The 12859-nt window shown below is 46.9% G+C and overlaps 1 protein-coding gene across 3 annotated transcripts in view; it reads left to right on the top strand.

The window, feature by feature from the left end:
* LOC125720947 (AT-rich interactive domain-containing protein 1B-like) overlaps positions 1-12859 on the top strand; it is an 80343-nt gene that overhangs the window by 50681 nt on the left and 16803 nt on the right. For all 3 annotated transcript variants that reach the window (XM_048996850.1, XM_048996852.1, XM_048996851.1), the window contains exons 5-7: positions 7768-7960; positions 11059-11148; positions 12511-12678. In XM_048996850.1, the coding sequence (XP_048852807.1) occupies positions 7768-7960; positions 11059-11148; positions 12511-12678 (451 nt within the window). The remainder of the gene's footprint in view (positions 1-7767; positions 7961-11058; positions 11149-12510; positions 12679-12859) is intronic.

Here is a 12859-nt window from a genome sequence, read left to right as displayed (position 1 = left end):
TGTTTTGGAAAATTACCCTCCTTGATTATCGTCCCAATGCTTACCAATCACAGCTTTATGTGAATAATTTCTTCTCTGTTTTCAGCTCGATGTTCTTGGTTAGAAGAATGACACAGGACATGGTTTTTTTTTAATTAAGTTTTTTTCCTCCTAGTGGGGAAAATCTGACCGTAATGTTGTGTCTGAGGACATAACTCGTCTAGACAAACGTTGCCTCATTACGCAAATGATTTTGGGGGGGAGGTGGGGGGCTGGTGTGTGTGATGAATGCGTCGGCTGGTTGCCAACCTGGGTGCCACAGTTGCCAAGGCGCCAGTACCACCTGGCATAGCGCCAGCTCAGCGGGTCGGGGTGGAAGAATCGGTGACGGGAGACAGAGATGCACCTCATTGATTAGTTAGGGAAGAAGGCACGGGAAGCAAGGGTAATTATGGGCTTAATTATGGGCTTTTTTGATAATCTGCTTGGGAGATAATGAAGGTCTCTGAATGGCTCCCTCAGATGATTCATGGCTTCCTGGTTTTGGTGCCTGCCTGTGACAAGTGCCCTGTAAAGGCTAAAGCCTCACGTTTTCACTTTGTGCAACATCCAGGCTGCACAAAACAACAAGCCTAATATGGTGGTTTGGTTTGTTTAGAAGAGGAAGTGGCTTGAACTGCGATTTTTATGCTGGCTTTGCATTTTCTGTGCCTTGGTCAATTTGGTGGCTGTTTCACTGTGTCTGTGTGTGTCTGTCTAACTCTGTCCGTGTTTGTTTCTGTCTACGTTTGTGTGTGTGTCTAAGTCTGAGTGTCTTTGTTTTTGTCTGTCTATAGGTCTGAGTGCCTCTTTGCTTTGGTCTGTCAGCATCTGTCTGTCCATCCGTAGGTCTGTGTGTCTGTCTGCAGCTCTGATCTGTGTGTGTCTGTGCTTCCGAAGCTCCCCTCCCAGTTGCCACGCAGCTGCAGAGTGACGATTTTCTCCTGTCGTGTCTGTAGTAAACAGGTGCATCATTAACGGGACACGTGTACCTCTCTCTCTCTCGCTATATATATATTTATACACACACACACACACACACACACACACACACACATATATATATGTTTTTATTTATATATAATCATCAAAGCACACCCCACCCTGGCACATTGTGTCCGACTCCACTTTGACTGTGAAGACATGCCGGCTTGTCGGCTTCATTTGTTTGACCGAATGAACGCAGTGGCAGTGGAGGAGGGAGGTGGCTGCATTGCTGGACACGCGAATGCTGAGCGAATGAACCCACTTTATTTCTGTTCTCAGTGGCACACAGTAGGCATTGGTTTTCAGGTTGTGTCCAGGGTGGGGGCATTTTCTCAGAAATTTTCCGATGAAATAACAAATGCCGTTATGTACGTACGTACAATTGTACAAACAGACAGACAGGCTGAGGTTTGTAATTATATCTTTGTAGGGACTCTCCATTCATTTCTATGGGGAATAGTCTAATCCCAACATTAACCCCTACCCAGCCCTAACCAAACAAAATACAACAAGCCTTTCGGCATTTCTAGTTGTTTGACTGCAGTCACAGATTTTTTTTTAATTGTTTCATCTGAGTTAATTTGTATAAAAAATAACATCATACCATTGTCTATTCTTATTACTGATTTTTGAAGGAAACATCTGTAAAACTGTTGACATTAGATTTGAACATGTGGTCTTTGACACAGATGTACCTATTATCGTAGTTGTAAAACATTACTACAGTTCTGAAATGGCTTTATATGAACATAATTTATCATTAAATTAAATATGAAAAATCTAAATTTAGTCTCATACAGAGCACTTGCATATGACACATCTTTGTTTATGTTAGGCGTACAAGAAAAACACCAGAGTGCAGAACTTGAATACAGAAAACTTAGGTGTCCCCCCTCAAAGACCATAATGAAATATCAGGCTAGTGAAAAGCAATTGGGATGTGCTTATTTCTGTACATGGCTCTGTCCAGGGCTGCAAACTTTCCAAGTAAATTAAATAGCAAAATGACTATTTCTTTCTATCCATTTCACAAAAGCACTTTGCGATTTCTGCTTTTACCCTTTCCTGCCGTTTCCCCACTGTTTGTACGAAGGGTTCTTTTCTTTCACATCAAATGTGAAATTTATCCTCTGTTTTTTTCCTACTTCAAGCCAACTGTAACACATACTAGGTGTGAGCAGTATCTAATTTTTCCTACATCTCATTTTCGTCAATGAAAAAAATCTGATTAATTTTCATCATAGTTTTCGTCAGCGAAACTACAGGCAGATTTATACTTCTGCATACAATTTACACCATCAGTGTGGATTAGATATTGCATAGCCACAGCCCCTATGCCATAGACTGATGCACAGTTAGAAATGTAGCTACAGGCGTCAGGTTATGGTGTAGGGTACGTGGCTACCGAAGGCGTAGATTCTACGCAGAAGAAAAAATCTGCCTTAAGATGGGGTGGTGGTCTGGAGCCTATCTGAGTTGCTACGGGCGCAAGACAGGGAATAACCTAGGACAGTGCTCCAGCCCATTGCAGAAACTGAAAATTTACAAAAGTATTTAATAAAGGTGGGGGCAAAAATTAAAACCTCTTGACTATGCCTAAGTGAATGACTGACAAGCCGCTGTTGCCTAGGAGAGGATCTTCAGGGTTGTTACGCAGAGATGAGTTACGCCTCTCCAGTAAGTTTTTCTTTATGGGGTGTAAGAACTAGAGCAGGGTTCCCCTTTTATGAGGCAAAGTCTATTTTTGAGTCCAAGAGGTGTTTTTACCAGCCTGTGGGTGTGGGGACTGATTCCGCCTAATCTATCAAATGTGCCCTCATGGTTAGACCAAAGCATGAGGCCTGTGCTCTGCCACCTGCTGGAGTGTGTTGACACTGCACCTGACTGGATTTTGTTTGTTTGCGTCGTGTCTGTTCATTAATCTTTTCAGATACTTAAGACTATCCAAGGTACCAGCACTTCTGGGCTAACACTGGCTTTATCTGTAGTACACTGAATTGTTTGTCATTTGTAGTAGGCCACCCGATGTCGTAATATCGGCATTGGATATTACGCACATGTAATTGTCACATTGCAAGGACCGCGATAGCTGGGTTGAGATGAGGCTTGGGCAGTATCTGATTTTTCTTACTGTCATACCGCTTGGACATTATACCGTGTTAAATGGTATTTTATGGTATTTTCAAAAGCAGGGCTTTTCAGGTCATTTTTAAGTCTTGTCAGAAAATTTGCCAAATGGGGGGTGGGGTGGGGAGGTGAATCACACAATGAGATTCACTGAAACATAAATGAACATTCTGCTTTTAGCTGTGATTTCAAAGAACCAAAATTAAACAAGCTTTGTGATTTTTAATGATTGCTCTTTTTCAATTTAGTCTAGTATATGTAAAAAAAAAAAAACATCACTTTACTGCTGCTTTTGTGTGAGTTCTGCATGCGTTTGAGTCAATCATAATTATTTTCGTTGTACTGTCGGATTCATTCAGACAGTGCATTTGTAAGCAAAGCTGAGAAGAGAGAAGAAAAGCAAAATAGATCCGGTCATCAAAATGCATTTGCCTTCTGCTCTATGGAAGTATTTCGGATTTCCTTGGATTCCGTATTAAGAAACAGAAAATGTTTTGTTGTCATTGGTTTGTCAGGGCAATTCAATGCAACACCGACTTATTTGATGCACTCCATTGGTAAAAAATAATAGCTAAATACAAGTTATTATAGTTTATTTTGGCTACATTTTCAATATCTTTTTGTTTTCTAAATGCCGCAATATTTATTACAAAAAATCCACAACACGATATTTGAAATGTTTCCAATACTGTGCAGCCTTGGTTTGTAGTAAACCTGTTAACTGCAGAAAAATCCCCTTAGACTGGCAGTTTTGAATGCTTGAACATGGCTTTTGTTGGCCTTCAGTAGCCCTTTGATTACCATTAAGGTTTGTTTGTTTGTTTGTGTGTGTGTTTGTGTTTCTGGCCTGGCCGCTATTTGGTTTTTCTGCTTTCCTTTTTTTTTTAATGTTTTTTTTAGCATGAAAACCCAGACCAAAGTAACACTGGCAATCCACCAGAGCAGGGGTGTCCAATCTTATCCGCAAAGGGCCAGTGTGTATGCAGGTTTTCCCTGCAACACTCTAATTAATTAGAGGATTGATTGGCCGAAGAGTCCTTACGCCTGGGTGTGACCGACAGATCACACCAAAAACCTGCATACACACCGGCCCTTTGCGGATAAAATTGGACACCCCTGCACCAGTGTAATACTCAATAGCGTAGTGTGGGATACGTAATCTGTCTGTAGGCGGTTCGTCTGGTGGCTGGGTCTCAGTCTCTGTGTTGTCTGGTTCAATTTGCCCATGCTCATTCATCTGAAATCCTTACACCAAACCCTGTTCACTGATGGTCAGTCCCAAGCTGGGCCAAACAACAAAACCGGCCATAACTCCAGTCCTGGTAACTAGAGGTTTGTACTGCTGCCAGCTCCACCCCAGACCCACATATATTGCCAAGGCCTGATGTCAGCAGTTTTCCTACTGCAGCACGGACCTACAGAAGTGGAGGATGTGGGAAGTGAGGGCATTGCTCTCCCCAAGGTAGAGGGACCGTATTCTGCAGGTCAGACGCACCCATAGCACAAACGCAGCTGAAGCTCAGAAATGTGGAAGGACGGTGCTTTGGTAGCGCTGAGATAGTGGCCAGCTGTCTGTGTCCTGTTCTCTGAATGGATGATGGGTGATGGGAAGCGATGTGGGCCTCCTGCTTACCCAGGGAGTGTGCGGTGGGGTTACGTGAAAGTGAGAATGTTAGTTTCAGATGTTTAAGGAACAAGGCATCTCTACATCTGATCACTGGGTAGCTGAGACAATAGCAGTGTTATTCACAGAGAAGGTCGCTGTCATGAAAAGCAACACTTACGATGAAAGGATCGCATGACTCCTGTTTGCCTTTGTTTGTATTGACGCTTGTCTAATAACTGAGAGAGCATAGGATACAGCTGCAAGCTGCAAATTGATCATGACTTACAGGTTGTTAATTGTTACAATTTTGGAGATCTGGGATCGATCGGCTGTTGTATGGCTCCATGGGCGTCGCCGCCATTAAATCTGATAGGGACGTGTTCCCCTCATATTTCATAATTATTCGTTTGGACCCCCCTACATTTACCATAAAATATTAGTTTTATGCCAGTATGCCCCCCCCCCACATTTAAACTCGGACTGTGCCCAAGCTTCGTGCAGCATGGAGGGGCTTCGTTCCAAGAGAGGTGTGTGCTGTCCTTTAGCTGACCTCGCAATACTCTGTCCAGCCAGAGAGGGGCGCCACTGAGAACAGACCTGATCTGTGCTATGCCTCTACCTTTTGTTGAATTGGACTGGTCTTTGAGGCTAATTTTATTTTTCATCTCTGTTATATTGAGGGACTGGGGTGAAACAGGGTGCTTGTATGTAGGTGAGATCACCTCCTGCTGTGGGGGAATGGCTCCATGCCTGACATGTAACTGGGAAACCGCGGAACTCAATGGGCAGCGGTGGTGCACCGGCCGGAGCTGCCACTCTGTCGACGGCTTTCGAAATGAAACACTTACTGGCTGAAAGTTTTTATCGAATCAGATGTGAGACCTGGTGGGATTCAGAGCTCGGTGCTGTGACGTCAGTCTGCGAGCAGCTTTGCCCCTGTCGTCAGGGAAGGATAGAAGCCCCCTATTTCTAGGCCTGTGTGTGGCGCTCTGGAGCAGCAGAGATGAAGGACAGCGTTCCGGCAGGCAGCCGAGAGGGGAGAGAGGATGGGGGACTGGTGAGGTTTTGCTGAGTCGTGTGGCTGACATCATCGGGTGAAGTGCCAATAGCCGGGCTGGGCCGGGAACGCGCTGGCATGCGCTCATGTCCTCTGGCAGCACTCTCGGGCCCGACCCGGCACAGGGAGGCTGGCAGCATCCTGTCGCTAGGGCTGTTATTTATAACTGCAAGTACGCAACCCCTCCCCTCCCCTCCTCAAAAAAAAAAAACTTTGGGTAAAAATATAATGTAAGAAATGGGGGCAAAGTACTATGGTTGAATTACCCGGGGTTTATTCTGTTGTAGGATCCAGTTACCAGTTATCCATGTTTAGGTGTCATTGTAAATGGGACGAGTATCTGGAACCTTCCGTGCAAAACGTAGCTGGGGATGCTCTGGGCTTCCGCTGCAGGTGCGGCTCCAGAGGAACATCAGGCAATCTGGTCCGGCCAGGACCCGCTAAGCAGAGGTGCGCTCGTCCCAAGACTGCATCCAAAGTACAAAACACAAAAAAGAACCGGCTTTAGGGTCCGTCTGCTGAGAACCCATCAGCTTGTCAGTTTAAAGCGTGCGAGTTGCGCCCCCCACAGGTCTCCTGCAGGCCTTGTTATTTTGTTGGCTCGGGGAGCCCATTAGCTCTCCCCATGTCCTCAGTCTTTCCCTGTCGAGCTTGCTGCCTGGCCCAGCTCTGCTCTGGCTGTTGGAGCAGAATGTTCCGGAGGTGGTCAGTCCGAGTTTGTGTTGGACAGGCAGCCAGACGTGGTTTAATGCCAGTTCTGACTTTTGGACCTTCTTATATGATGACCTTACTGGCAAGGTCTGCATTACAAGTCCTGAGGAAACTGTCACATTGATCAGAAAACCCGAAAGTGTGGTTTCCTTAATTGGCTTTTCCCCTTAATGAAGCGTCTAGCACAGTCAATTCAGTGAACGGGGCTCCTGAGGCATCGGTGCTGTAGCCTGGCAGGCTGTCTTCTGGCACACTAGACAGTGGTTTGAAACGTGGGGTGAACAGGTGGCACTATTGTGGCGGTAAGTGTGGTCCGTGCCAGGTGTGTGTGTGACGCTGAGGGAGTGCCATCACACTCAGCCCCCTTGTGTGTGTTGTTACGTGTGAAGACTGGCCCATCTTCCCGTGTCAGTTCTTGTGGGCGTGGGTGCCATCCTTGTGGTGTGCATGTGTCCTGTTCACCGATAGGGGTGACTTGTAAGCATAATTAGGTTTTATTGTCGTCTTGGGGAGGGTGCAGACAAGCACCGGACTTGGGCCTATCCTGAATCTGCCTCTGTGTCTGAGGCTGGATGCGATCCGATCTTTCTGGATAAGGAATGACTTGTGATTTCCCCCCCTCCCTTGTTTTGCACACTAACCTCCTGTTCACCAAGTGATATTTTATGAGTGGGATGCTGGTTATTGATTAAGGCTGTTCTTTAGGTGCCCACCTTTGAGTTTGTCAGTCTGTATTCTGTCAATGGCCCCTTTTACCAGTATACCTGCAGGTGGAATATGGCAATATTTGTGAAGGTAGATGTTCTCCACCCCCGTGCTGCCCCTGTAACTGGAAAAAACCCTTGACCTGCTTGTGATAGTGGTGGTAGCTGTAAAGGAGCTCGGTGTAGCAGGTAGTTGGTGGTCTACTAGTTAGGACGCTTGGCTCTGGACCAAGAGATCACGGGTTCGAGTCCCACTCTGGCACTACCATCATTAACCACAACTTGCTCGAGAGAGAATGGAACTTAAATGCTGTTTACCGCTAAATGCTGTAAATGTAAGGTAGTTGGTCACCGATGGCTGTGTAACGCTATGATTTGACCTCTACTGCGTCCATGAGCCATGAACTGGTGATGGGTGTGATGCGTTTGTCTTATACTTCTCTCTCTCTCTCACTGACATTTCCCCCTTGTTCATTCCCGTCACTGACCATGCAGGCTGCATTAGAAAGCGGTGGTAATGCCGCCCCCTGTGTAACACTGTCTCCTGCCCCCCCCAGGACCTGTCAGGCTCCATTGATGACCTGCCCACAGGCACCGAGGTTGGCCTGGGTGCCTCTGCCAGCCAGGGCCAACCGAGCACCTTCTCCCCCGGCACCTCCCCACACCTTGCCGGCTCTCGCCCGTCGCCGCCACCCCCGGTGGGACCTACCCCCAGCCGCCAGGGGCCCCTTTCCCCGGCTACAGGTCCAGGTAGGCTTGTGGCCCGGCTGTGCTGTGGATGCCGTCCAGCCCAGAGCGCTCTTCCTGTTCTTCATTGCCCTTTCATTTCTCCCTCCTTTCATTTCCTTAATGCTGTTTCCTGAGCTCTACCTTGTGTTTTCACTCCATCTCATTCTATATACATATTTTCAAGTGGGACTTGAGGCTGCTCACGTGATGTTCCCCGCATAGGACGAACGCCCCCGACCTCATCCATGTCGAATGTCGGCAGTCTGATTAAACCCCCCCCCCATTTGTGTCCTTAGTCTCTGCTGTCAAAATGGACGCAGGGAAAGGCGTAACACAATGAAAGAGGAAATTGAATCAGCGCCATTTCCCCCCTTTTTTAACATCCTATTTTGGACCCCCCCCCCCCCCCTAGTAATATGACGGGCTGCTGTCTCAGGGGGAGGGGGAGGTGTCAGCTCTCACACAGTATGGTGAATTTCCCATCTTAATGTGTGATGTAAAATGCAGAAGAATTCTCACTGCCTTGTTGTTGTTGTTGTTGTTGTTGTTATTATTATTATTATTATTTATTGTTGTTTTAATCTGTATCTCATTTCAGCTCCGTCGGTGTTCCTCCTCTTTTTGTGGGGTTTACAGGAGAATTTTTTAATAAGGCACTATTATTCAAGGAGAAGTACATTTCTGAGAAAACTGGGCCAGACAGTTCTGCAGCAATTAGGGGTTAAGGACCTTTCTCTAGAACCCTACAGTGACGTCGCATTGCTGTCCCTGGAATTTGAACCTTTAACCTTATGATCACCGGCACACGATGCCCCTGAATTAATGTCTTTCTCCTTTTCTCTGTTTTGGTGGTAATGGCTGCCAGTTTGCTCTAACACTCTCTTATGCACCTTAAGGCCTGGTTACTACTCACTGTGGACGCAGACACACCACAGCATGTGCGCCGTAGCACTGGACCATCCACTGTCCCGAATACTTACACCTCTTGTGCCAACGTGCAGGCATCTGTGTACTGTGACGGCAGTCATGTTTATGAAGTGTGGTTGGATGTTAACAATAAACATTTTACTAACACTGGCTGTGCATCATGTACTCACAGTATGCAAGGGTTATTGTAAAAGAAAATAGTTATATATAACTGAAATAAAATAAAAACAAATGTATAAATACTTTTGCCATTTTTAAACAGTTTAGCTAAAGTAATTATTTATTTTTGTGCCTCTTTTGTGCAATAAACTTGAACCATAGAAATAGCCAACAGCATTTTGTAGTAGCCAGCTCAGCCAGCCAGAGTCCTACAATTTTCCATCTATCTCTAAATATTACTAAAAATGTAATTTCTAAAATCAATAAAAAATTTTAAACTTAAACTAATATGTAAAAAACTAAAGAGATATGTCTTTAAAATACAAACTAATGAAACTGAAAACGAAATTGGATGTCAAATGGAAAACTGGAAAAGCAAAATATAAACATCATTATAACTAAACTAACTAAAAAATTAAAACTATAATAAGTGCAGGCAGAATTCATCAGCCAACCTGTCTTCAGATCCCATACCTCCCCCCCATCCAAATTTGTTTTCAGTTTCATCCGAGAGAGTAGGAAAGTTGGTTAATATAATCTTTGGTCTGATTTCCTTTTGGGCTACCTCCCTCACGCCAATGAACATTCGGGGTGCGCTTGCATGACAGGTCGGACCGTCCACATTGTTTCAGTTTTCAAATGGTACATGCCCTCGTGTGCAGTCCCTCTGTCCGGTCTCCACACCCGACCTCAGTGACAAAAATTCCACCAATGCAGGCTTGTGCAGAGTGGTGTGTCTGCAGAAGGCATGAACCAGCCTGAATGTTTTATGGGTGGACCACGGGGTTCGGTACATTCACCCTTGGTAAGAGGCCTTCTGGTGGACACCCTAGATCTCTGGAGAACTTTCCATCGTGTAATCCCTTGAGTAAACTCTGATTGTTCGCACGCCTGCTTAATGGACGAGTGAAGAGAGTTTCTGGGGAATTGAGATGAAAACTGCGGATGTAGATCGTATTTGATGGGGGTGTTTATCGAGGGGTTTACGTTCCAAAACACCCCAGCGGGATTCTGTAAGAACTGGCTTTTTTCCCTCTCAAACTGGTGCCCGCAGCCATCACATTCCGGCACGCAGACCTCGTCGCAGCCTTAAATCCCGACGGCCTTTGTGTTCTCGGCCGACGTTGGACCTCGTTAGCTTGTTAGTGCTGTCGCGGGAGACCCGACAGGATTAATGATGCGTCTGCATCCCAAAAACAAACGGGACCCTGCCGGCCCGGTCATTAAACGCGAAACGGGAGCGGCATCTCGTGAAGCGGTCAAAGCGACCCCAAAGATCTCTCACAATTATCTCCCGTCAGCATGGTGTGTTGCTATCGGGCCACCTTTTTGATGGCTAGGATTGTTTGCCGGGTTTGTCTTTCATCTGTGCTTTGGCGAACCTTTTCACCTTCCCCGGTCCACTGAGCACTAATGAGGTCCATGGGAGACCATTTACTTGTTGGCACCCTGCCTCTTGTGACCCGCTTCCCGTCTGGGAGAAATGGTTTTGTATTGCAAGACTTCTGCCTCCCAGTTGGGCAGTATCCTGTTAGGCTGCCCAGTTCCCACTATTCTTACGCCATCCTTAGATGCTGATCTCTCATATGTGAGGTTTCAGATGAGCTGACACACCCCCCCAAAGGCCTGTCTGACAAAGGATTTCTTCCTCTTCGTCCTCTGTGTCCCTCACCTTGAGTTTACATCATACAGACACATGACTGATTGTCTGTGTTTAGTTTCTCCTACGGTTTGAGATCTCCTGTACCCTAATGGGCTTTCCACAACCCTTCATCTCTGTTTTGCTCTCTGTCCATAAAAAAAACTCTGTGGAACTTTTTTGTTGTCCCCTGAAGACTCTACATTGTCGAGTGTGAAGTTAGACTCCACTTTTAGGAAGCTTTTTCTTAGCGTGCTTTGGGTACCAGCAGCCGTGTGGCATCCGGATCTTTGACATGCGCTGTAACCTGATACATAAATGGCCTGTCCTCGACACTGTCTCAGCCCTGGTCCCCGTCAGTGTCAGACCAATTTTCCATCCGCCACCCAAACAGGCACCCAGCTGGCCCAGCAGAGTGTGGGAGGTGTGACTGACGCGGGAACTCACGCCACGATGAGCCAGTCACCCATGTCCCAGGAGAGGGGTAAGGCCAGCTGACAGCGTAGACCTCGTCTTTCTGTGTCGGGATGGTGACGAATCAAGGGTGATGTGCATATTGAAGTATTCGGTGGGGGGGGGCGCACTTTTGGTCATCTGATCATGCAGCGTTTGTTTTATTATGCAGCCATGCATTGCCCCTTCGAGAAATGCCTTAAGTAAAGGTCTGTTTAATTTCACTCAAACTAAAAATTTGGATGAAGAAATTAATGGATAAATAAATGGGTTTATTAGCCAAGGTTACCCTGCAAGCTCAGGGTCGGAGTGTGACCAGACACAGTAGGACAAGCCGTAAACCCAAGGTCTGCATGGGGTTAAAGCCGCTATGGAGGGAAGCTGCCAATTCGAATTTCAATTTTAATTAAACTATTTTTAGTGTCCCCCCAACCCCAGTATTTTGGCGGACATGAGGCTCTCGAAATGGCCCCAATTGGATGGAATTGTTTGAGTGCTCGTGGCCTACAGCTGGGCCTCCTTCCCATTGATTCAGTGCCCCCCCCCCCCCCCACTTTCAGCGCTGCTTCTCTCCCCGTCCATTTTCCAGGCAATTTTAAATGCGGTTCCAGGGACCCCCGGTTAATGGAAGGGTAATGGAAGCAGAGCGTGGCGGTAATGCCCCCCCATCGGCGTCGGGCACCTGCACACCCCCTGTAAATGGATGTTCGCTTGCAGCCTGAGTGCTTTTGGCTCTCCCCCCACTCCCCTTGTGTAGTATTCTTTGTATAATACCTCTGAACAATAAATGTTTGGGGGGGGAGCACATACTGTTACCTGCAGCCGGTGGATAAACGTGGTCAAGTGTGTCACCCTCCGCTTAAGATGTGAACCAGCCAGGTCAGGTTCAGACAGCCTCAGTGTTTTGACCCCGCATTTCGTGCGTGGCTAAGGATACCGATATGGGAGTATCTTCCAGAAGCACGGTGTCACACCCTACTGATGTCAGACAGCAGTGTGTTCTGGGAGTTGAGTGGGAAATGACCTTTAATCCCGAACCCTGGCAGTTTAAAGGGTCTGGTGGTGGGATATTCAGTGGTCCAGCGCATGAAAACTGCCGGAAAGCTCCCAACCTGAGATGATTGGGTTTCATGCTCCCACACAGTTGCGGTGTGTCTGAGTCGTCCCTAGAGGCTGTTGTTTTTTTTCCGGTTCTCTATCTGAAATGTCAGGGTAATTGGTCCGGCAGCTGTGAGGTTGTCTCTGATTTTTAAAGAATGTTGGACACATTGGTGACAAAAAGTCTTGGTCAGTGAGGGTCTCTCTGGGAGGCTGGGTGGGGGCTGGCTCAGAGGGGGTCTCACTGCCTTGCCTGAGCTCTGTCCTCTATGTGTGTGTGTCTGTCTGTCTTCAGGGTTCACTTCCAGCATCCAGCGAAATGTCCCATCCTCCCAGTTCACCCCCCAGCAACCCGGGCCATCCATATCGCCCCGCCCCATGCACCACATTGGGGGGCCCTACCAGCAGGGAGGCACTGGCGGACCCACCTACGGACACCAGGGTGGACAGTACGGACCTCAGGGTGAGGGCACTCTGTGTAACATGATTTATTGAATGTTGCTACACTTCTCCAGCAAATGTTTCTTTGTTGTTGTTTTACCGTTGATTTTATCAGAGCGCGGTTTTTGCCTGTTTATACCAAATGCAGCCAAGGAGGCCGTCCTGTGCTGGGCTGGAGCTGGAGAGGGGGGAGCAGAGGGGCT

Source organism: Brienomyrus brachyistius, unplaced genomic scaffold, assembly GCF_023856365.1.
Source record: "Brienomyrus brachyistius isolate T26 unplaced genomic scaffold, BBRACH_0.4 scaffold27, whole genome shotgun sequence".
In the NCBI taxonomy this organism is placed as follows: Eukaryota; Metazoa; Chordata; class Actinopteri; order Osteoglossiformes; family Mormyridae; genus Brienomyrus; species Brienomyrus brachyistius.
The sequence above is the reverse complement of the archived record's forward strand: the minus strand, read 5'-3'. Positions and strand labels throughout refer to the sequence as shown.